This window comes from Podarcis muralis, chromosome 11 (genome assembly GCF_964188315.1).
Source record: "Podarcis muralis chromosome 11, rPodMur119.hap1.1, whole genome shotgun sequence".
Classification (NCBI taxonomy): domain Eukaryota; kingdom Metazoa; phylum Chordata; class Lepidosauria; order Squamata; family Lacertidae; genus Podarcis; species Podarcis muralis.
The window spans coordinates 37501035-37527020 of NC_135665.1; the positions used below are offsets into that span (position 1 = coordinate 37501035).

General features: G+C 41.8%; 1 protein-coding gene across 5 annotated transcripts in view; it reads right to left on the reverse strand.

Annotated features, from left to right (window-relative positions):
* Window positions 1-2909: 2909 nt before the first annotated feature.
* The window catches only part of FAM169A (family with sequence similarity 169 member A), a 35340-nt gene continuing 12263 nt past the window's right edge, over window positions 2910-25986 (reverse strand). For 4 of the 5 annotated variants that reach the window (XM_028748269.2, XM_028748266.2, XM_028748268.2 and 1 more), the window contains exons 3-14: window positions 19040-19177; window positions 18227-18326; window positions 16109-16194; window positions 15146-15317; window positions 13350-13529; window positions 11592-11720; window positions 11339-11448; window positions 9008-9062; window positions 7395-7527; window positions 6211-6373; window positions 5210-5425; window positions 2910-4825 (exon numbers count right to left, since the gene is read on the reverse strand). In XM_028748269.2, the coding sequence (XP_028604102.2) occupies window positions 4322-4825; window positions 5210-5425; window positions 6211-6373; window positions 7395-7527; window positions 9008-9062; window positions 11339-11448; window positions 11592-11720; window positions 13350-13529; window positions 15146-15317; window positions 16109-16194; window positions 18227-18326; window positions 19040-19174 (1983 nt within the window). In that variant the 5' untranslated portion in view covers window positions 19175-19177 and the 3' untranslated portion in view covers window positions 2910-4321. The remainder of the gene's footprint in view (window positions 4826-5209; window positions 5426-6210; window positions 6374-7394; window positions 7528-9007; window positions 9063-11338; window positions 11449-11591; window positions 11721-13349; window positions 13530-15145; window positions 15318-16108; window positions 16195-18226; window positions 18327-19039; window positions 19178-25986) is intronic. The other variant, XM_028748271.2, reaches the window with a different exon arrangement.

Here is a 25986-nt window from a genome sequence, read left to right on the forward strand (position 1 = left end):
TTTATACAAGTGGTTTGTTTAGATGTCCTTTTTCTCATATCAATGAACTTATCACAAGGTATTGACAGAAATCATATGCAGCCCTACTTGGGATTCATTAGAACTGTTTCCATTCAGCACAGGTTATCTGATCCAATGTTTAACATGATGTAGATGCTATGATGTAGACCAGCACAAACAGTGCCAGTCTACAACTTTCATCAGGCAGTAGCTACTGCCTCCTGGATGAGGAGGAGGAGTTTGGATTTGATATCCCGCTTTATCACTACCCGAAGGAGACTCAAAGCAGCTAACATTCTCCTTTCACTTCCTCCCCCACAACAAACACTCTGTGAGGTGAGTGCAGCTGAGAGACTTCAGAGAAGTGTGACTAGCCCAAGATCACCCAGCAGCTGCATGTGGAGGAGCGGAGACGCGAACCCGGTTACCCAGATTACGAGACTACCGCTCTTAACCACTACACCACACTGGCTCTCAATATGGTACCCAGCAGCTGTCACTCATGGCAGCTATGGCTGATGGGTGTCCAACCATCTGAAAAGCATCCTGTTAGCTTACTGCAGGGTTTCCCAAACTTGGATCTCCAGCTGCGTTTGGGCTACAACTCCCACCATCCCTAGCTAGCAGGACCAGCAGTCAGGGATGATGCAAATTGTAGACCAAAAACAGCTGGAGACCCAAGTTTGGGAAACCCTGGCTTTCTGAGACTACCATTGTTTTAGCTATTTTGGGGGTATACATTACATACATAGGTGAGAATAAAAAGCACATTAACGTTTAGAAGAGAGAAGACCTCAAGCCACTGAAACCAAGGAGAAAATTACAAAACAATTTTAATTACTGCTGAAACACAAACAATATATACTAAGAAGGGTCAAACTGAAAGACACCAAATAACACTACTGTACAACAGCATCACATGAAGAGACTGACGAACAACAATTAATGCCAAGTTTGTGACAATTCCCTTAAACTGAAGACTGAATTCTGCAACAGTACTGAAAAGGAGCTGAAACCTGAACTATGTACAGTGGTACCTGTGGCTACGAACTTAATTCGTTTTGGAGGTCCACTCTTAACCTGAGGTACCACTTTAGCTAATGAGGCCTCTCACCGCTGCCGCCGCATGAATTCTGTTCTCATCCTGAGGTAAAGTTCTTAACCCGAGGTACTACTACTGGGTTAGCAGAGTATGTAACCCGAAGTGTTTGTAACCCGAGGTACCACTGTATTGCTTTTGTTTGCGTACCAAGATAGCAGCACTGAGAAACAAAGAAACAGCATAAAAGCTTATGTTGAGCTAAAAGGGCAAAACATTTTATTCCTAACACAAGATGAGGTCCTACATTATTTCATGCAACAGATTCAGAAGCAAAGCAGTTCTGCATGAAATAAAACCTTCTGGAAATGGTGAAGTGAGCATGGGATGTAAAGCACACTTCAGACATTAGGAGAAACAGTAAGACATTCAAACATGTAGTAGTGAGATCCAGCAGAACTGCACAGCTAAAAACAAAGTTGAGTCCACACACTAACATTCTTTAGGCCAGCTCCTACAACTTAAAAAGTGATTAATACTGTGTTTGAATTGTATGCAATGGTCCACATGTTTTATAGTCACATTTGCTCTGAACTAGTGAAGAATTGGTCCTTTTCTTCCTTTCAAGGAGTCAAGTCTTCTATGGTTGTCTACAAAACTTCAGTGCTGAACAAGTAAATAAACTTCAAGCACTTGCTCTTCAATGTTGCATAAACTTTCAGTCACATAGCCTTCTTTCAACTTTACAGACATGTTCTTAACTGATCTTTTCAGCATAGTTCTAGTAATTTAATGTACTCTGTAGCAATAGGTACATTTTTAAAAAATACAAGCTGGTAAAAAGGAACAAATATCTAGTTGTGGTGCTTACTAGACTGAGACCATCCAGATGTGGCTCTGCAAGAAGGAGAAGCTGTAACATTATCCATAGAGGGTCTTCACAACTTCTGAGATCCTGGTGTCTTCCAGATGTTTTGGAAGGCAACTCCCATTTGCCACAGTCAGCTGGGACCAATGGTGGTGTCATCCAAAACATATGGAGGGCAATGGGTTCACAAAGGCTGACTTATGGGTTTAGTTTATCAACAAAGCATGGTTTGAGATATACTTATCTTGGTCAAATGCATGCAAACAAGAATCACTCACGGCTAATTAACATATGATAGGCTCTTCTTCTTCTTTAGCGATCACTCATAGCCGAGTAAGATTGTCTTCCATAGACACGGTTTTAACAATGAGTCCTGATAGGCTATGGCAGATGGGCAAGCCTTTCCTATGTTTGCATAAAAAGAAAAAAACTTGCTACTCCGGTTTATGCATAAAGCAACCGCTCCTGGACCCACTTCATGAATATTATGGTACCTTAAAACACACCCAAGTAATGTGGAGAAGCTGAGCTCTAACTGAAGAAATACACATTTGCAATAAGATGCCACCACAGACCAGTTGAAGTTGCAGAATGAAGACAAAAATTTGACTCCACTAGCAAAGTTCCACAGCTTTAAATGCAGAAGGACCAATGTCTGATGTGGGGGAGAACACACACAGATTTAAAAGCACACTTAAAACTGTTATCACTGTAATCAAGAAGCCATGACAGGGATACAGACTCGAGTCACCTCACAAAACACAGCTTTGATTTACAGAGCAAGAAATGTAAAGTCCCACAAAATGTTTACTTTAATAATGCTTAGCCCAACACACCTAACATTCATAGCCTATATTTGTTAAAACTCTGTACACAAGGTTCTAAACCCACCCCATCATCACCCTCAAAAACTCCAGTCCTAGTGACGTGGCAAAAGCTGCAGACAATTCTTCAATTGTCAAGGTGTTGTATTTTACAAAAGAAGCTCTTAGTACTACAAGAGACAAGCCTTAAACGGTTTTTAATGTGCTTTGTAAGAAAGTATTTAATCAAACATTAAAAATGCTGAAGGTTCACTTGAATATATTGTTTATAAACAACAACTAATATTTCTGCACATACACTCCTAATCCACAATACAGAATGTACATTGGTAGAAAAAAGAACGCCCTGAAAAACCCACTCAACTTGGCAATTCTATGCATGTCCCAAGCCTTCTCATGACATGCTTTCAAAAAAACAACCCAGCACTTTTGTCAAGAGAAGAAAAAAAAGTTTAAAAATAAAAAAGCCCTACCAGTCAACTGAGCTATTAGAAAATAGCCAGAAATTCTGTACAATCAGAAAGCCAAAACAGACCAAACCTCAGCACATTTAAATCAAAATCTTTCCACGCTATTCAAGTGAACCTTTATATTAATAAACACTAAAAAAGAAATTGCTTCAAATTTAAAACGTAACATTTTTTTACGAACCTTACCAATTGCCGCTACTTATAAAAAGGTGTAACCATACAAATCTGAGGTTCTTATCTTACCGTTAACTCTTAATTACTCTTCCGTTTCCATCTGTTATTTTAGAAGCTTCGTTAGTTAAAACAATCTGCTTTATTCACAATGTGAAATAACAAGAAGACTCCCGATATAAAACAGAATTCAGGATTAGCTGATCCATAGTTGGGAGCGGCTGACACTTGACTTAATGAAAGTGGATATAGCATCCGTGAAGAGCCAAAGATGCAACAGGGAACGATGCTCACAACTAAGCAGAAATAATGTCAGATATTTTGCATTGCGTTAAAACAGGATTTTAATTCGCTACAAAATAATGCTCCAGGCTTGAGAAATAACTAGTCATAGCTTCTGTTCCCAATAAGCCTATGAAAGTTAACTCTGAAGTTACCAGGGTGTGTCTACTTCCACACCACAAGGAGCAGATTCACAGCATGTTCTCTAAGCTAGAACCAGAGAAGTACACATAAGAAGAACATACAGGACAAATAGGTGGCACTTACTTACTTCTAGGGGGATGGCTGTTGTAAATAATGGCTTACGAATCAAAAGCCACATCAGAAGGCTTGGTAATTTACAATTTGTCGTGTAATTTGTTTGGCCTCTCCACAACTCTACTGTGGCCTGATGGAAAGCTTTTTTTGTGGCTAAACAAACTGGGCTAAAATAGATCCTACTGTTTTTTTAAAAGACTAACCGTTTACCTCCAAATTTCTTCTCCTCATAGAGTGGTTAAACACACAAAACGAATAACTGAACTGGGAAATGCAGAGTGATTTCAGTGTTTGAATACACGTGTGTTCTGGTGTTCCATGTAGTTTCATATTTTGTTTTTGTTTTGTTTTTTTAAGAAAAATACGGAAAGTGATCCAGCTGAGTGGAAACAATGCTCCTCTTCCCTTTTCAAATGAGCTTTCCTTTTTTCTTGGGTGGTCCTTTGTATCCTTTGGCCTTCCTTCTTAAGGTCCGCCTATCCACTACGGGCACTTCGATCTCCACATCCTCTGAACTGCTGTCTGCGGCTTTCTCAGAGGCCGGCTCAGCGGACTCTTCAGACTGTTCATCCAGTTGGTTCTTTTGCCCTTCTGGGTGATGCGAGTACGAGATGTCCTCCAGTTCTACCATCACTAAAGCGCCCTGGCCTAGAACAACGGGGGCCTCTGGAGTGTCGGAGCCTCCTTCTTCACTCTGCTCCTCCACAGAGGAAGTTGTGTTAGGAGACACGTTCTCAGAAATGGTATCTTCCAGAGCCTCAGTGGCTGCTACAGAGTTCGAAAGGCCGTTGTTGGAGGGTTCTTCCTTCTCGGCTGCAGCGACGGGATCTGCATTTGGAACAAGGGTCCTTTTCCTTTGCGTTGCTTGTTGTTCCTCTTCGGGTGGAAGTTCTGCATCTGCCACACTGTCAACCTAATGGAGAAAAACAAACTCTTGTTAGCCATTTTAAGTCAAAGGCGAGGAAACTTTTTGACAATATTCTGAGGGCCACAGATGAGATTCTTAACTTAATAATAAATAATAATAATAATAATAATAATAATAATAATAATAATAATAATAATTTATTATTTATACCCCACCCATCTGGCTGGGTTTCCCCAGCCACTCTGGGCACCTTCCAACAAAGTATTAAAATACAGTAGTCTGTTAAACATTAAAAGCTTCCCTTGTACGGCATGCTACATTCCAATGGGCTGGATTTAATCATTATTTTAAAAAAATTAATATTGCTAATGATTGTACCAACATGGCGGAGAAGAAACTCTTAAGCCTCGCTTATATATTTCCCCTCACCTTATCAGAAACATTGTCATCACTGTCTTCAGTGGATTTTACTGACGAATCAAGGATTAATGGGACAAGTAAGGTTAAGGTTGTTTCCTCTGGATTTTCCAACTGCAGCTTTGACTCTCCATCCACCGCTTCACTTCCTGTTTGTCCTTCAGCCACTATTGAGACCTTGATAGCATCTTCCACGAGCTCTCCGTTGAGTGGCTCCACTTCCATTTCCTATAAAACGGCATGTACACATTAAAATGGTGCAAAGCCACTTTTATCATGTAACGTTAACAACAGAATTCAATACATCAGTGACAAGAGTCTCAAATTATAAAAAGCATAGAAAACAACAAAAGAAAAAAATATTGCTTCAACTCCTTTTCCACTTGTTACAAATAAAGCTAGGTAAAGGTAAAGGGACCCCTGACCATTAGGTCCAGTTGTGGGCGACTCTGGGGTTGCAGCGCTCATCTCCCTTTATTGGCCGAGGGAGCCGGCGTACAGCTTCCGGGTCATGTGGCCAGCATGACTAAGCCACTTCTGGCGAACCAGAGCAGCGCACGGAAACACTGTTTACCTTCCCGCCGGAGCGGTACCTATTTATCTACTTGCACTTTGACGTGCTTTCGAACTGCTAGGTTGGCAGGATCAGGGACCGAGCAATGGGAGCTCACCCCGACGCGGGGATTCAAACCACCGACCTTCTGATCGGCAAGTCCTAGGCTCTGTGGTTTAACCCACAGCGCCACCCGCATCCCTTACAAGTAAAGCTACCTTGCAGCAAAGGCATACCCTTTCCAGAGTTTAGATTAATATATAAACTTGACACCATGAAGGGGTCATATGTACCCTAGATTTTTCTAGATGCTTATCTCAGTGCATATAAAGCCTTCTGTCCAAGCAGAGAAGGCAACAGCAGGCAGAAGCCCATGGCTTCCTCCTCTGTCATACTTGGCAAAAAAAGGGTTGTTAGTGCCTCAAGCAGACAAATTGTTCTTAATATATTCAAATCACACCTCTTTGTCATCTTGCTTCTCAGATGCAGGACACATCTGTGGTGCTTCTTGGGCTGGTTGTTTCTGGTTTTCAACTAACACCTCCTGCTCACTTTCAACCACATTTTCTTCCATCTCCATCACCTCTTCCGAACTTTCAGATACACGTGCATCAGGTTCTGGTCTGTGCAGCAACAAGAACAATGAATGTGAAATACTCAAGGTATATGTAATATTGAAATACACACTTTTAGTGTGAGGGTCGCAGATGAAATTAGGCAGCAGATAATAAATCAGTGTGACATACAGATAAACCCAACCAGTAACTTCATCCAACAAATCATTAAAAAAAAAGTCAAGGATGTATTTCGTTTCAAATGACACCTTATAAAAATCAATTTACTGCATTTGTTCCTATGAGCAGAAATTATTGATGCCAACTCCAGCCATGGATGAAGGAGCCTGATCCCATGGCTTCTTCAGAGAATGAAAGGGGAATGGATCCAGTAGATCCATGGCTGCCTCTCTCCTATGTTGCCCCCGAAACACCTGCTTTTGGGGCTTAACACCAATGGTGGTAGGCCAAGCCTGTGGAGCTTCTGCAGGTGAAATAACAGCTTCCACAGTGGAGATTCCCACCTTGCTAAATGAGCTCTTTTCTACTGCTCTTCTCCACTGGAAAACACCTCAACACAATCCTAACACCCGCCAGCAAGCAGACCTTGCTCAGTGAGGCTACAACCCTATACACACTAAATTGGGTAAAGGCTCCATTCCTACTGAACACAACAAGACTTAATTTCAAGCACTCATGTATAGGATTACATTGTCAGAATCCTAGATGGGTGAATAATCAGGGTTAAAAACTTTATTTGGCATGCAGTCTCTTTTAGTTCTGATGAGGAATAAAAAATAAGCATTAAGCCTTTCCTTGCAACAAATTTCCTTCGTTTGAAACTGTTTTTAATACTATATTTTAAATTGTTGAAACTCTCCTGGGTAAAGGGAAATAATCAACTGAATAAATAAATTGTATGAGTAGTAGTAGTAGTAGTAATAATAACAATAACAACAACAACAACAATCACATACCAAGATTTCAATCCCTCTACAACTACCCAAGTATATATGCTATTCCTTTGTACAATTCAGTACAACAGAGACCCTACGTTTCTTATACAACACATACACACACATAAGTATACCTGCTTTCTGGTGTTTGAAAAACACTTATATCTTCATCTTCAACCATTTCAGGCTCTTGGAACCTTTTCCCCAACTTTGGACGTTTGAGATTATTGCCTCGTGATCGTGTAGAAAGCTGAGCAGCATTAAGTTCTAAGGGGAAGAAAAACCCCACGCGCTCAGATTTGAATACAGGTAAATAATGTCACAAAGCTTGAACATGCCTAGAAACCCAGCCTGCGCTAACCTTGTGCTGCTGTCGCTAGAAACCAAGTATTTTACAGTTTTGTATAGCCATCTAAAAAATCAAGTGCTGGTTCTTAGGAATTTGAAGCATATTTTCTTAGGCTTTTTACTTTTTGGTACAGGCAGTGGCTTCTCCTTCAGTGGCATCCACAGGAACAAAGATTTTACATACGCCTTTGCAGGTTCAGAGGGAAGCACCTTAAAGAACTGCCCATTCTCCAAAGCAAATGCAATAGACAGGTAACACTATCATCTGAGCATTCTTCAAATTAAGAATACCTTTACTCTGTGTATAAGGGCAGACTTGCTGATGATCAATTAAGCAAGGGCATTTGATCAGCAGCACCTATCTGCTACTTAGCCCCTTAATTCCTATGGAAGCAGTAAGGGTGTACTTATAGTTTCTCCATTTTGGCTTTATTTCTGTTAAATAAATATGAGACGGTGTAATATGTTATGTGCTGTTGTTCACCTGAGGTTGTATTTACCCAGTTTGAAGACCTGCTAAGGAACAGAAGATTGTTATTATGTCTTCATATGTAAACCACAAAATTCAAAGAGGGTGAACTTTCTTTTTCCCGTGACTGTGCAAGTTCCACACTGCACTCCTATGCATGTACCATGCACTGAGAAGCAAACTCCATTGAGTTCTATGGGAGTTATTCCCAGGTCATTTTATCTTTGAAATAAGCCTGCACTTTTACGTACTGTTTTGACAGCAGTGAGTTCAAGGTGCGGCAAGTGGAATCAAGTAAATGGTCTAAAGCAGAGGGCTGATTGGAGCCTATTTGGCAAATCCTCTACCTGGCTAAACTCATTCATTTAGTGAGGGTCAGAGACGATTGGGAGTGTATTAGGAAACCAAGGATTTGTGTTATAATTGGAACAGTTTTGTAACAACTTTTTGGAACCTGAAAAACAATCAAGATGTGCACTCATAACAGATATTCCAGATTAAGTAGAAATATTTTGGAATTAGTTTATATTTTTTTATTTTCTGGATCACAAACTACTCTATTTCCTACTGAGCAATTTAATTAAGTATTCTGAATCTTGGTTCTTATTTGGATTGTACTCAACTCATTGGCATTTTGTGCTTTATACGATTAAAAAAACCCCACTACCTAGGAATACACAAGTTACTAAGCGCTCTACTTAATTTCTCTCCCCCACCACCCAGGGCTCCATTAAAGTAAGTTAAAATGTGCCATTTTTTCCCATGCGTGGTTTTTGACTTCTTAAAAAAGAAATCTCTCTTTGGTATTGCATCACTGAAATGCAGAGGCATTAGTTAAAAGTGAAGAACACAAAGCTTAGGTGGTGATGGAGCATATTATGGACTGCAAGAAAGTTCTAACAGAAATCATGCAAGCTAGACTTCTTTTACCTTCAGATGTGCCTTCATATACTTCTAAGCCATCTTTGTTTTTATGAGCATCAGCCTGGAAGAGAGAAACAACAAACTTAAAAATAAATAAATGACACACTACTGAAGATCCTTGGACTTATATGACATTATTGGCACATTTTCTTGCATTATTCTTCAATTATACACACCATCTGGATTTTGACAAAAGTTAATTTAATTCCCTTTGTTGTCTGCGTGAAATACTTAGGATACACGAGAGGTATTATCTTACCCTTTTCATATATACCACCCTGTGCCAGCTGCTTCCTTCCTTTTCACAGGCAAGCTTATGAAAGGGAGTCAAAGTTTCCCCTCCATCACCTACCTAAGGCAAAGTCTTCACCCAATTCACCTCTGCCCAGGTGGCTGCTCTGTGGCAACAGCCAAAGGTCCCTGAAGAGTCTGTGTGTGCCAGGACTGCTTAAACTCTGGGTTCTGCCAAAGACACTTTTTGGCAAACTTCATGGCACCCACAAGCCCCCCTTTTCTCAGTCTCTATCCTAATCTCATTTCTGTTCATTGTTCCACTTCCACATCCCTCGCCCCATATTTCTTTTCCTGATCCTTTAGAAACTGCTGCTCCCTCACCCCCCTAGTCCTTATACCTTACATCGTAATTAAGCTGAAGTATGTGTAATTTATATAATCCCATTCTTTCCCGTACGTTCCCATCCCTCCATTATTTCCCTTTCTCTAGGACTATTTTAGACCATAAGCCCTTGTTCTTTGTGAAGTGCTGCTTGTCTAGCAACACCTTTAGGTAGTTTTGACCAAGTATGTGCCATCTGGATAGGTTAGATTAGACCTTGTGGCAACAGCCCACTGCAAACTCTTGGGCTGGGGAATTGTTTAGGGGAAGTTGTTGCTATTATTGATGTTTATTTTTTATATCTTTGTTTTCAATCTTATTATGATGTATGTGGAAATTGTTGAATTTGGTTGTGTACTTTCTGATGTTTTAGCTTATGACTACTCTTGTTATGTTTGAAATATATTTTTTCCATGTTGTAAGCTGCCTTGAGCATGGTTTGAACTATGAGAAGGTGATATACAAATCAAGTTATGTATGTATGTATGAGACATCACCTTGCCAACAAAGGTCTGTATAGTAAAAGCTATGGTTTTCCCAGTAGTGATGTATGGAAGTGAGAGCTGGACCATAAAGAAGGCTGATCGCCGAAGAATTGATGCTTTTGAATTATGGTGCTGGAGGAGACTCTTGAGAGTCCCATGGACTGCAAGAAGATCAAACGCATCCATTCTTAAGGAAATCAGCCCTGAGTGCTCACTGGAAGGACAGATCCTGAAGCTGAGACTCCAATACTTTGGCCACCTCATGAGAAGAGAAGACTCCTTGGAAAAGACCCTGATGTTGGGAAAGATGGAGGGCACAAGGAGAAGGGGACGACAGAGGACGAGATGCTTGGATAGTGTTCTCGAAGCTACCAGCATGAGTTTGACCAAACTGCGGGACGCAATGGAAGACAGGAGTGCCTGGCGTGCTCTGGTCCATGGGGTCACGAAGAGTCGGACACGACTAAACGACTAAACAACAACAACAACAAATGTATCCATGTATGTACAGTCATACCTTGGAAGCTGAACACCTTGGCACTCGTACGTCGAAGTGAGTGTTCTGGTTTGCAAACGTTCTTTGGAAGCTGAACGTCCGGCACGGCTTCCGCAGCTTCCAATTGGGTGCAGGAGCTTCCTGCAGGCAATCGGAAGCCGCAGCATGGTTTCCAAACATTTTGGAAATTGAACGGACTCCAAACGGATTCCGTTTGACTTCCGAGGTACGACTGTATGTCTATGTGTATGTTTAAAGTCTTTTACCTAGCCACTTTTTTCTGTTTTTAATGGTTCTGTGTTTTGTTATACACAACCAAACATAGAACCATTAAAAACAGAACAAAGTAATCCTTAAACTGTCTGGCTAGGTAAAAGGCTTTAAACATACACGTGTTGCTGAACAACATGTGCATCACATGCACGATGATGTTTTATGAGGGGGCAAAAATGTAAAAAGCCTGTCACACGCTTACACATGCAGCACCTGTTACCTCCAATAACAACAGAAGCACTTCACATATCCTTTCCAAACATTAATTTTTAATTATAGAAGAAGAATTTCACCAAATGTAGTTGAAGTAAATTTGGGAGGAAGGGCAGAGCACCCAAATTGAAGTAAACTTGCTTTTTAGTGTTCCCTGATGTTTCTTCCCACTTCAATAAAACTGCTCAGAAGTTAAAAATAAACGGGACACACAAGTTCCAAACTAAAACAGAGAAAACAGCTTGTGTACCTACACTTAACTGTGTTTCCCTGGGCTCAGATGCCTGCTCACTTGTGGTGTTCACGGCAGTCTGCAGAAAACTTTCATCAGCCTGGGAACCACTGTTTTCTTTCTGTGAGCCTTCTGTTCTTGGAAAAATTCAGAAAAAGAATATGCAAACGCCAATTTAAAAAAGCCTTTCTCCAAGGTCCACATCAGCAACCGTGTATTTTTCAGCACCTCATCCCCTCCCTTCCCCCAGCCATGTTTACACCATGCCATCATACCTATGCATTTGAAACTTTCTCTCTGCAAAATGCTAGCTACAGTTTTCCGCTGGTGAAAGTTGCCAGTGCCTTCAATTTCCCACAGAAGGTCATGATCCCCTGGATACCGTTCAAAGTACTTCTGGCAAGCTGGGAAAAATATTAACAAAATGGGTTCAGTACTTGCATAATTCTTTACAAAATACTTTTCCTCCTCAACATGATGACAAACTTATTTTAAAGATTTCTCCAAGGAAATGTTACAGAGATTCAGCTCAGTCACAGACAGGATAATTGCCCTACATAAGAATATTTTTATTTTTTAAAAAATAAATTAATTATGATTTACTATTTGCAACACCACACCAGCTGTCTCGTGTAAATAAGCACAATTAGTTTTCCAATAAGCATTTAGCAGCCTATATCTGTAAATCATCTGTGTTTTTTGCCTTCATGAACAGCTAACCCAGAAATAGTGCTTCAGGTTAAGAACTTTGCTTCAGGATGAGAACAGAAATCGTGCAGCGGCGGCGCGGCGGCAGCAGGAGGCCCCATTAGCTAAAGTGGTGCTTCAGGTTAAGAACAGTTTCAGGTTAAGAACGGACCTCCGGGAACGAATTAAGTACTTAACCCGAGGTACTGCTGTACTTGATTCCTACGCTGCTTGAAAGTTATGAGCAGAGAAATTATATGAGGACCAAAACCAACATTCCCATTCAGTATTTCCACAGGTCAAGCAAAACAAAAACATACAAATCTCCCAAACTAGCCACGGGCACTCAAAAATGTAGAACTCACAGTGATGACTGCAGAAGGAAATGGGGTGTTTGATGGCTGTAGCTGGTTCAAGGAAGGGAGGGAACATTCAGTACAAGGATGGAGAACTTGTGGCCTTCCTGTTGTTGCTGGACTAGCCATGCCGGTTGGGCTGATGGAAGCTGGGAATTCAACATCACCTGGAGGGCCACGGGCTGCCCAATCATGATACAGAATATATTTCATTTGTCTAAGAGAACTGCTGTATCTTGGGCTTTTCTCTCTTCTTCCTTGTCTGTGTACTTCCTGCTTTCTTCCCACCACAGGCACCAACTCTAAGGGGCCCAGGTCCCTTGGGCGGAACACACAGTTCCAAACTGGGCCAATTGGGATGCCTCTGACGATATAGTCAGCCAATTTGGCATGACTGTTCCCAAGATGGGAGGCGCAGGTTTTATCCTAGAGAGCCAGTGTGGTGTAGTGGTTAAGAGCGATAGACTCGTAATCTGGGGAACCGGGTTCGCTTCCCCGCTCCTCCACATGCAGCTGCTGGGTGACCTTGGGCCAGTCACACTTCTTTCAAGTCTCTCAGCCTCACTCACCTCACAGAGTGTTTGTTGTGGGGGAGGAAGGGAAAGGAGAATGTTAGCCTCTTTGAGACTCCTTCGGGTAGTGATAAAGCGGGATATCAAATCCAAACTCCTCTTCTTCTTCTTCTTCTTCTTCTTCTTCTTCTTCTTCTTCTTCTTCTTCTTCTTCTTCTTCTTCTTCTTCCTATGTTCAGATACCTGACACCATTTTGAATCAAGATGCTGGTCAGAACCATTTCAAACAGTGCTGATTTGGACACCTCTGAAGATACCGTCACCCAATTTGGCACTGTGGTTCCTGAGATCAAGAAGGTTTCTGACTCTGTCTGGATATAATTGGATGGCCCTTTATGCAGAACCCTAGAAACTAAAAAACAACAACATTATCCCTATCAGTATGGTTTGATGCAATGAGACGAACAGAAGGGCTTACCGACAAGCATAAAAGACGTGAGTGGGAACCGCAGGCCAAGAGCATCTTCTGTGAAAGAATCCACAAAATCTTCCAGCATCAGGAGCCCAAAATCTTTCCCTCGATGTTTCTTCCTCACAAACATTGTATCAAGGACCGGAAGCTGGTAGCTCTGGGTCAGAAAGGCACCACATATGCTTCCTGCAATCATAACAGCAGCTCTGATTAGCATTCATTCTATTGCTGTGTCCAACGTGTTCTTCAATGACAACTAAGCAACCCTTTCTCTCCCGCCCTGCATGCATTTCTGTAACATTCTGCAACTTATGGTATATTTTTGGTTACGCACCTCAAAAATGTTCTATTTGCTTGTTGCACCTTCTTCTCTAAACCCCACCAGACCCCTCAAAAAAGAAAAATCTTCACTGCTGCCCAGGCATATAACTTCTACTTTGACCAACTAATTACTTTTCTTTTGCCCTTTGAGTTCAAGTTGTATCTAAAACATTGCTGTGAGTAAAAGGTAAAGGACCCCTGGACGGTTAAGTCCAGTCAAAGGCGACTATGGGGTTGCAGCGCTCATCTCGCTTTCAGGCCGAGGGAGCCGGCGTTTGTCCACAGACAACTTTCCGGGTCATGTGGCCAGCATGACTAAACCGCTTCTGGCACAACGGGACACCATGATTGAAGCCAGAGCGCAGGGAAACATCGTTTACTTTCCCGCCGCAGCAGTACCTATTTATCTACTTGCACTGGCATGCTTTCAAACTGCTAGGTAGGGAGGAGCCGGGACAGAGCAACAGGAGCTCAACTTAATGTGCGGATTCGAAGTGCCAACCTTCTGATCGGCAAGCCCAAGAGGCCCAATGGTTTAGACCACAGTGCCACCCGCATCCCTGTGATTGCTGTTAGTCCTACATTAACACTGGCAAGTATCAACTTTTTACCTTTCTGTTCTTACCCCATTACTCTTGATTCTGGCAGTGCCAGGCTAACATAACAAACCTGGGATGCAATTAGGGGTGGCAAGGTTGGGCAAACAGTATTCAAAGTAACTTACTGCAGAACCTTATCCTCACTACTTCTAGTCTCAGGTGATGATAAGGGGGCATACTTGGGCAGGCCAACTTATTTGGATGATTTTATAGCAATCACTTTCCTACCCACCAAGAGGAACAATTTAAAAACAACAACAGGCTACAAATCCCTGAGACCAACTGTAAACTTCAAATATACTTTGAAATAGTGTATTCCGTTCACAAAGGTCAAAGTATCAACAGGAACAAACACACAAAAAGACTGCCATCTGCTTACTGCCTTCCCCTAAGATGCGGTTAACTATAGCAGGCTAGAAACCCATCTGCCCAAGTATCAAGTTTCCAACAGACATCAAGGCTATATAACATAATCCATTCGGCCCCCCAAATACACCAAGAGCAATTAGTTTCACAGACATCCATTGTAGGCTTATTTGTGGAATTAGATTAGCATTTGATGTTAAAATAAGTATTTTTTTATACTGTTATGTTTTTAAAATGAACTTTATTGTCCTTTCAGTGTCCAGCAAAGACCTCATTATTTTCCCAAGCTTCATAGATGCCATTTTAATTCTGCTTTCTATTTTATGCTGCTTTTATAATATTATGGTTTACAGTTTGTGCATGGCCTCCATTGCCACTACCACTTATCACCCTGAACGTAAAAATCCAAGAGAACTACAAGCATGGTTCTCAAACAATGTAAAACTATGGACTTTGTTTCTCTCTGCCTTGCATTAAACGGCATTTTGTGATTTTATTTTAAAAGGGAAGTCTTACCTGGAAGCTTAACAGAATAAAAACCGATTGCCTCTCCTTTCTTCCATAGTATTTTTGCATAATCATGGCTACCATGACAGAGGAATGGGCATTCATTTTTCTCCATTTCTTGCTTGCGATAAATTAATCTATTTAGCACATAGAGGACCACTCTCTCTCCAATGGAGTTCACCTATAGTAAACACATAGAAAGAATATGACTATGACTGAAGAAGAAAAAAATATTGTTCCCAAAAGGCCATGTGGCTAAATTTTGCTGAAATCCACTTCCCTACTTTCAAGGTAGCAAAGAGGGGTAGATTAATTGTTTTTCTAAAAATATGTTTGGGTTTTGTGGTTATGACACACTACATTATTCCGTTTGTTTTTATCTTCATTTGTAAACTAACTTGAGAGAACTGTAATACTTTAGATAATATAAACATAATACATACACCATAAAGCCAGGAATTAAGATGAACACCTGATGATAGGGCAGACCCACATTAAAGTGTTAATTTATTTGTCAGTTGTTAAATTTGTATCCTACCTTTCCAACAAAACAGTGCTCACGGTTCAGCTATTGTCACTTTTTTCATGAGACTATGGGACCGGGAGGTCCGGGGAGAGGGCCGCTGATTACGTGAGGCAGCCTGACCACTCACTCAAAAATATTATCTGCCAGGATTTGCTGAGGAAAAAGCTGTTATCAGCCGAGCCATCTTAAATTTGTAGTGTATACATGTTTTTTTTTAAAAAAGAGTCAGCTTCCTGCGACACATATAAGACGCTTGCGCCACAACCCGAAAACATAATCAGAATTATAGAAAGCACTGCCTGCACATCTCTGTGCATGGACACACACCAATTCTGTTCCAAGTAAATATGAATTAGACACTCTGAATACATTACGCAGTATCTCTGTTTGGATTAGATGGCTCCTCAGATTACAGACACACTTAACAGAACAAAAGCTTTACTTACCTGCAAAAGTCCTTCTCTGGAAGGATCAGATGTTCTCACAATATCATCAACAGGCCACCACTGATCAGCAAGGAAAAGGGCAACAGCTTGAATGAGAAAAGAGAAATATGAAGCTAGGGCGATGGTGGCGATGGTCTTAATTATGTTGAGTTAGTGTGAAGTTGCATAAAAGTAGGTATAACAATGCTACTACAGACTGTTTTTTTAATCTACACCTGTTGGTTGTAATTTATCTCTAAGAAGTTTCCAAAAATTAAAACGGTCGCCTAAGAACAGTTTAAAACAGGTATTTTAAAATATTCAAATCTGGTTAAAATCAACCGTAGCTTTAAAAAACCAAAAACATAAAACACATGTAACTTTTGTATATCTGGAGAGACTTGCTTAACCAAAAATATTCTAAGCAAGTGCTAGAATGAGTATAGTGAAGGTGTCAGTATTTTCCACTGCCGCTATTGCAGAGGGTCACGTGATGGGATGATTTCATTTCTTATCACTGTGTACGAGCAGAAGTCAAGCCGACAAACTTCCGCTCTTTGCTCTCTGTCCAGCTAGAGAGGATGTGTGAGGAGCTCACACAAAATGCCATGTTTCTTTTGCTGTAAATAATAACATACTTGATGCCACAATTCCTACACAATTTTGCTTTCGCTGACTCTGCTAATACGCTTTATATCGTGCCCATGTCTTTTGGATGCATGCCGATGTTTTCTACGGGACTCTAGCAAGAGGCACCTGCCGAATGTCAACTTTGGGAGTTCCTAAGCTTATGTGGGGGTCACACAAAAGGATAAATTTCTTGTGTGGAACAAGTATTCTGTCGCATCTGTAACTGTCCTGCGATGTCAAGGCTGCATATATGGAATAGGTCAATCTTCCAAGTAGACTGGTCCCAAACTGCTACTTTAATAGAGGACGCATTTCTAACTTGGGAGGAGTGACGAGTCCACTGCTCCATCAGCTCTGACAGGCTTACGCCAGCCAGAGAAGAAGTGGGGGCTGGGTCTTCCTTTTGGCAATGCCAGATCCTGGCTGCTGTAGCTGAGGGACTGAGGGATTGGACCTCTTGGGGGATAGGAATCCAAAGATGCCAAAACTCTACCTCCATCCTGTTGGTTTGTGAGTCTTCTTGCTTGCTACTGCTAGCAGTGGCTTTCTCCCTGCTGGTCCAGCTCCCGTTCAAGCAGCGGTCCTCTCTGCAGGTGGTGAGGTACCTATGTACCTAATCCTAATCCTTTACCTCCTCCAAAAACCCTCATCATTAGGAGCATTGGGATTGCACTCTAAGGGTTATTTTTATTCACAGTGAACACTTGTTCAACGCATTATGTTTCAGTCCTCACCACTTATTAAGCCTTAGCCAAAAGGGTTCAACAGGAGGGGCAGTGTGGGGAGAAGAGAAGCTAGCTGGCCTTTACAGTAGCGTTGACGGACACAGGCCCTACTTCAAGCTGCAACAACAAACCATGGCCGGTTATGAGGACGAGCCAGATTGCTACCTCTTTGCTTCGGTGTGCAAGGAAAAGAAATTCAAAGCTCTTTTTCTTGGCTTGCTCTTAAGGGCAGTTTCCTGTTCTGTCCGAACTTGGAAAACTGTGGGTTGGGTGAAAAAGGGACACCATGGTTTGAAACAACCAGGAACAGAAACTTTAAACCTCTTCTGTTCTTGGGTGGAGAAGGAACGCATGACATCAAGGCTCATACTTGTAACATCCAACCACGGTTCGTTGTTACATCTGAACCTCAGGCTCTTTGCTTCCATTCAGTAATGGCAATCTGCTCCTGCTTCCAAAATAACAGTGAAGGGGGCATAGCAGCACTATTCCATCCAACAGCCAGGGGTGTTCTCTGGGATAACCTCCTTAGGTTGTATAATCTGTCAGTGCCCACAAGGCAACACTGACGGACAGGTTGCAGGTCTTTCCTACAGACCAAACATTACACAGCCTAGTCAGCTGCTCCGCACCCTGGCTTCAGTACCAACTAAAGTTATTATGGTTCTGGAATGCACAATTACAGAGAGATTCAGGAGCAAGGACAAGAGATAAGTAAGCATAGTAAAAATAAAAAGACTCAGAGCAGAACACTACAATACTGAAACAAAAATTTAAGTGAAACCTGTGAGCGAATCCTCTGGCGCAAACAAAGCAAGGACTCTGTGCCTTTCCTCTCCGCCATAAAGGGGGACGAAGCCTATTGTGGATAGACGAATTGGGATCTGGGGAGTGGGGGCAGGAAGGAGAAGAAAAACATTACCATCTTTTCATGTTCTTCTTCTGCTGTAAAATTGTTAGCACAGTCACACATTAAAATATGCTACAGAAGAGACAATAGACTCATTTGTTCTGCTGCAGTCGTCAAAGGTTTTTTAAAGAAAGAACCCAACTAGACACGGTCTCTCCCTCTGCTTTGCTGCGTATCAATTTACCAAGGACATGCCAGGATCCAAGAATGAAAGATTTAGCTGTGGCATTAAATTAGAAAGAGAAAAGCAAAACAAAATTTGGAAATTGTGAGTGATGGATGGGGGTGTCCATCTCCTTGATTCTCCTATGACATTGGTCTTTTTTAAAAGACAAACAGGCAGACAAACAACTGGGCCCTCAGCACCTCCAAAACAGCCTTTCTCAACCTTCGGTCCCTAGGTGTTGTTGGACTATAAATCCCATCATCCCTAGATCCAGCAGGACCAGTGGTCAGGGATGCTGGGAATTGAGGCCCAACAACATCTGGGGACCAAAAGCTGGGAAAGGCTGATCCAGAACACACAATGCCTGTGACACAGGCCGTATATACCCCATCTGACAAATACTGGGAGAGTAAAAGGCTCTGAGTAACAGAGTATTGAAAGCCATTATAAATGTACAACTAAAGTCCACTGTTAACAGACATATAAAACACCAAGATGCCAAGCTAATTCTCAAATCTTACTTTGACATTACTGGCAAGAGACAGGAACTCTGGGTTTTCTGGATCCCCACACCTGAGATCAGACATATAATCTTCTCCAGAACTTTCCAGGTCTTCATGACTGTAGTTTTCCAGTAAGTCCACAGGGAAGGCCATCCCCTTGAAACAGAGGACATGTTTTATTGCTATTGCAGGCAGACAACTAATCACAAGAATCCAACTTTTATTTGATTTCAACTCTAAGGCTATAAAATTTAGGAGAGGACCTCAATTATATCCCAATCTAGTCCAGCAAATACAAGCACGCCTACTCACTGCAAAAATTTATTCGTGACTATTTTTCCTTTCAATATCTTGTGCCTCATGTTCCACCATGGACAAACATGGACAAACATGCTGGCTGCAATCAGGCTACTTAGGCATTCAAAAAGCATTTTATGAAGTCCCTAACCAGCAGTGATTAGTATTTAACACTAATCACTGTATTTACTAGTAAACTCAACAGAGGGAAGATTTGTTTACATTTTTATATCCGGAGCTCATGGCAATTAAAACTAATGAAATTAACACAAATATGATAAGAGGATGTGCACTGATTGCTTCCTTTTGTTTAACCAGCAACCAGGCAGCAAGAGTAAATACAGCCTCACCATGGAGAAAAGTAAGAAGCGAAGTCTCCCAAGGATCTGCACTGGGACTGTTGTTATTCAATTTCCTCATAATTAAGTCAAAGTAAGCGCCCAAATTTAGGACTCCGAATAATCCAGGATGGTGAAAATCCAAGCAAACGGCAAAGACCTTCAAATAAGGACCTCTCCAAACAGAGCAGACGGGCAACCACAAGGCAAATGGGATTCAAAGGATGCATACAGAGATAAGGGGGAACTGCTCAACACCTACTTTGCCTCTATCTTCACCCAAAAGGAAAGCAGTGCCTAAAACTAGTGGTAAGAGAATAAATGATGCAGGGAGGGAGCTGCAGCCCAAGACAGGAAGAGGTGTGGTAAGGGAACACCTAGCTACTTTTAATAAATTCAAATCTCCAAGCCTTGATGAGAAGCACTGTGAGGTTCCTGATTAGCAGCGGGTTAGATTAGATGACCCTCAGGGTACCTTCTAACTCTACAATTCTATGATTTTATACTGGGGGGGCGGATAAAAATGCTATCCTCACACATGTACTGACGAGATTTGCAGTTCACTGTTACTATATCCGCTCAAGTGAAACAGCTCGGCAGAACAATTCTTTTGTCATTTCTCAAAGCTGGCTGAATTTATGCAGCTCCCAAAAATGAAATAGCTATAGGAATTCTAAGGTCTCAAATATAGAATGTTGATAATTGCGCAAGGTAAACACACATACCTAAGTATATAAACCACATGTCTAAAATAGAACAGGAGAGCAATCCAAAAGCCATCTTGGCTCTCCTAAAGACTCTAAGTATTTCCTCTGCCTCCTTAATCCCCCTTGCCTGAGAACACGGAGGCAGAAGGGATTCATCTCCTAGATCTATGAACCTCCTTTGTATTAATTGTCATCGTTTGCCCAGATGCTCTGCACTGAGGGATGTCTGGCCTGCATTCTGGCTGTCTTATCAAATGCTGGTGTTTTGTGTAAACTGTCTGGAACTATGTAAAACTTGCTAAATCCTCAGGAATATCACACCTTGGCCTGCCTGAGCCACAGTAACCCCACCTTATGTGAGATGTAATTTCTGACTCTTTGTAGAGGGGATGTCCTTTTTCTCCACACCAAAATGCAAACCCTTAAAAGGGATGTTTCTTCGCGGTTCTGGGTCTCTCTTGCCTCCTTGCTAGGAGGGGAGGGAAATCAGTTGCAACAGAAAAATAAAAGATCTGCCTTGCTTTCACTGCCTCCTGCCTCCATCCATTCATCTCTGACCCATCATGGATTTAGGGGACTCTGTCCCTTGGGGAGTTGGGCAGCAAAAGCCAACCACCCCTATTTTTCTATATCAAAAGCAAGGAGGAATAAAACATCAGCAAAAGTCTGCAAATGATACGCCATAGACAACACTTGTAATATCCTGTTATCCTGGTAGCTCATACTGCACGTGGTACACTTAAGCAGGGGAAATTGTTATTATGGTTAACAAAGTGCCTACACCTAGTACAGCTGTAATTTTGATATTTCATTGATAATGTAAGCTACGCAAAGAACATTTTTAGGCCGCATATATGCCCTTGCTTACAGTGCATAGTGTGCGTATACGCTTATTATGGACAAATGGTTCATACAAAGCTTTGACGGATAGCAGAAGCTACTTCTCCCAACTCCAACTGAAGGCAGAAACTACAATGGCAGCTTTGCATTTAGGAAAATGATATGGCTGCCAAGGATGACCCAAATCCTATGTAGGCCCATTTCCATAAAAAGACAATTAAGGTAGGATTAAGGAGGAAATCGTTTGCATCACGTAGCACCAGGAACTAGTGATGGTAGGAAGCCTGGGAGGCAGATTAACAGCTTCGTGACATTTTATTCATAACACCCTGCCCTTCTTCCAAACAGTCTGGCTGCTTGCAGTGTTAAGACCTGCTCAGTTTAGTAGCGTAACTCGGTCATGTATTTTCAAAACTGTAATCTAAACCTAAACGCTCAAGGCTGAAGTTCACTAGAGTAGAACAGTGCAGCTGAAGAACTGGAAGCAAATGAAAATCACTCTGCACTGTATACAACTGAACTAAAGGACATCCAATAAAAAAAGTGGGAGAGGGTAAGAACCTGCGAGTTACAGTGGAAGTTTCCATCAGGCTTACACAACAGTGAAATATGTGAACCACCTGCCCCATCAAAAACCCTCTAGGTCATCATCATTCCTGACATTTTTAGAGTAAAGCAGAACTGAAGCAGAAAATGAGCAGCAGCAACTGCTTAACTGCTGCACTCTGGCTTCATTTTCAATTACGGAAACGTTCCAGGAGAAGAAAAATGTTGTGCTTCATTTGTGTGTTTCTAATGAACCAGAAGTTTGCATTTGCATTTCAGGAACACAAGTCGATAGTTCTTCCTCAGCTTCTGCTTCTTTCACAGAACCAGAAAATCCAAATGAATTCCTGTCATACATTTCATTCCAATACATAGTGTAAAAAATGGTTAAGTTCTCTCATTTCAGTCCTTCACAATTCTCAGGTCAAATACACTGGCTTTGCTTCCAGGATTTGGTGAGACAAACAAGATTGACCAGCCAACATACACACCTTTCTAGGAAAGGTCTTTCATTGTCATGATCATCAATAATCTTAATAGGTACTGCTTTACTTTAAACAGGGCATAGGGTTTTTCCAGTCCTGAACACTATCCATTACAAAAGTGAACTCACTGCAATTAACAAATTTAATCTGTGACTTTTAAGCCTGTTTGTAAATATACCAAGGACTTCTGAAAGTAAAAATGTAAGTCTGGATTCAAAAGCTGATGCGTATCTGTCACTGCTTAGCTTTCTTTTGAAGTTACATAATACGCCTTTAAAATATGGAGAATATTAAAATTAGCTCTCTCTGATAGGAGAGAAGAAATGTCATGGTGCATCTGTAACAGTGAAACCAGAGGCCTTCATCTTCCCCAGCTGCAATGAAACATGTCTCTTTAGTACTGGCCTCTACAGCCACAGCAGGCGCTGTAAGTCTCCTAACGATTTGACTTTACCCCCAATGGTGCATTCTTCCATTGTCTCTCGAGACAGACGGATGCCAACAATGATCCATGATAGATGATAGCTAGATAGCCAGATGGATGGATGGATGGATGATGATAGATGATGATAGATAGATAGATAGATGATAGATAGATAGATAGATAGATAGATAGATAGATAGATAGATAGATGATAGATAGATAGATAGATGATAGATAGATAGATAGATGATAGATAGATAGATAGATAGATAGATAGATAGATAGATGATAGATATAGATAGATGATAGATAGATGATAGATAGATAGATATAGATAGATATAGATAGATGATAGATAGATAGATAGATAGATAGATAGATAGATAGATAGATAGATGATAGATAGATAGATGATAGATAGATGATAGATAGATAGATGATAGATAGATGATAGATAGATAGATAGATAGATAGATAGATATAGATAGATAGATAGATAGATAGATAGATAGATAGACAGACAGACAGACAGACAGACAGACAGATGAGCCAGACAGAAGCAGCTGGAAAGCATCTTGCATCATTTCTGACAACTGAGGACAGCCCAGATTCCTCCTACAACACCCAGATGGCTGCTTCTCCTTCCTCTTGCTTTAAAACCTCTTTGCATTGCATGACAGTAAAACTGTCAGATCAAATCCTCGTCATGCGCTCGGGGTTGAGCTCTGTTCATGAGATAACTACCCGATCGGTCAGTGAATATTCTGGCTGCCTGAACAAACGGGATGTAGCCTTAAGCAACACAAATTGTCGCAGCCATTCATGCAGAACGGAAATTTGAAAAGGGAAGAGACAATAATTCCAATAAATCCCAAACACAACCCATTATTTAATTAGGAGTACGGCGCTTTTGTATGAAACAAGCAGGCACTCTCATTTTTATCACACCGCTAAGAGGAGAGAGACGCCACCGTGCGCGCTTACATAACAGCATTAAAAGGTTCTTTGTGCTAAGACCCCGAAGTCGTGCCTGCTTTCACTGTAATAGCTGCAGACCTTCCACACACTCCGTGGCCGTGCAAAGTGACTACGCTACAAGCAGCACGTCCGTCACTAACAGAATGTGCCATTGTTGTGGCTTCTTAGACTGAATTCAATGCAGCAAAAAATAAGCAAGTATGGGCACCCTTATTCACTTCAGCATTTTCAATGTCAATATGGCTGATTACAGGAATATCCTGTAATACAATGATGAGCTATACAATGATGAGCTAAAGGGATTTACCCAGGGCTGTGGCTGAACAAGAAGGGGAAAGGGCAGAATGTGACAAGCACAGAATTCAGCTTTGAGGGACACAAGGCTATAGCCCATAAGGCTGCAACGTTTGTATGAGTAATAACTGCTGAAGTCTGAGAGCAGAGAGGCGCTGAATAACATTTGTTCAGGTTGGGAGATTCAAGTATCCTTTCCACTTCTGTGACAATTATGCAAGACAGCAGCAATCGCAGAACAGTTTGCAAAAGGAAGAAATCGTGCAAACATGATCCCTAATTTGCAGAACAGGCTGCAGATTCCAGCTCATCTTAGCTTACATTTTTAATTTTAAGTGCATTATATTAATTGCCACAAAATCTTTTTTTAAAAAAATGCAGTTCAACAAGCACATCTCACAGGCAGCCCATTAAGGACCAAACTGCTGTCACTGAAAATAAATGGGAGTTGCCTGGTCATTTATGTTACTCCCACTGCATTTCAGTATCACACGAGAAAATGAAAGAAATATAATAAATACAGCATGTTCAAAGACTGCTCAGCCTAGAAAAGTGGTTTTCCAGCTGTGTTTGGAGGAACTTTGGGGTATCTTATTGGCACAGTCAGTAACGGAAGACAGGCACTATTATCCGTCTTCCACGTGTGGTGTAGAGCCAGTGTGGTGCAGTGGTTAAGAGTGGTAGTCTCGTAATCTGGTGAACCAGGTTCACGTCTCCGCTCCTCCACATGCAGCTGCTGGGTGATCTTGGGCTAGTCACACTTCTTTCAAGTCTCTCAGCTCCACTCACCTCACAGAGTGTTTGTTGTGGGGGAGGAAGGGAAAGGAGAATGTTAGCTGCTTTGAGACTCCTTAAAGGGAGTGAAAGGCAGGATATCAAATCCAAACTCTTCTTCTTCTTCTTCTTCTTCTTCTTCTTCTTCTTCTTCTTCTTCTTCTTCTTCTTCTTCTTCACTGCAGCATGCAACTGCCAGAAAGTGTTGGGAATGTGTACATTCTAAGCAACTAAGCCAATAACTTGTCCAGTATAGTCAACTCTCTTCAAAGCTCTGAATGGTCTCAGAACAGGGCAGGTTCTCAAGGCGTATGGTACAGCAACTTTGCTAAAGCTAAGCAGGGCAAGAGACAGCCTGGCAGCCCCTATGAATACCGTCTTGAGTTCCATCATACCAGAAAACCAGGGTGTAAACATAGTAAATAAATGCTTTGCCCTGGGATAGCTCCATCAGCAGAGCATGAGACTCTTAATCTCGGAGTCGTGGTTTGAGCAAAAGCGGGTTGGACTGGATGATCCTCAGGGTCCCTTCCAACTCAACAGTTCTGAGATTCTATGATAAACATATATGGGTGTGGGATATGTAGTACAATATAACTGAAGGCTGTTGCAGTTCTAAACTTGACCACTCATTGCACTGAGAGAGCTAGAGGAAGGAGGGGGGATAAGGTAAAGGTAAAGGTACCCCTGCCCGTACGGGCCAGTCTTGACAGACTCTGGGGTTGTGCGCCCATCTCACTCAAGAGGCCGGGGGCCAGCGCTGTCCGGAGACACTTCCGGGTCACGTGGCCAGCGTGACAAAGCTGCATCTGGCAAACCAGCGCAGCACACGGAACGCTGTTTACCTTCCCGCTGGTAAGCGATCCCTATTTATCTACTTGCACCCGGGGGTGCTTTCGAACTGCTAGGTTGGCAGGCGCTGGGACCGAGCAACGGGAGCGCACCCCGCCGCGGGGATTCGAACCGCCAACCTTTCGATCGGCAAGCCCTAGGCGCTGAGGCTTTTACCCACAGTGCCACCCGCATCCCTGGAGGGGGGATAGATGCCCTTAATAAAAAGACCCCCTAACTCTGGCAGGCAAGGCTATGGTCATATGCAGTACAGTACAACTAAGCTTATGCAACCCTGCAAAAGTTTTGCGGTGGTCACACTGCTTCATTTGCAATCAGTACATATCCCCCTACTCCCTGCTGAAAACTCATAACTAACTAACTATTTATTTAACCAAATAATATTTGTTTTCCATTTTTTAAAAAACAAATCAATGCCAAATTACATCAA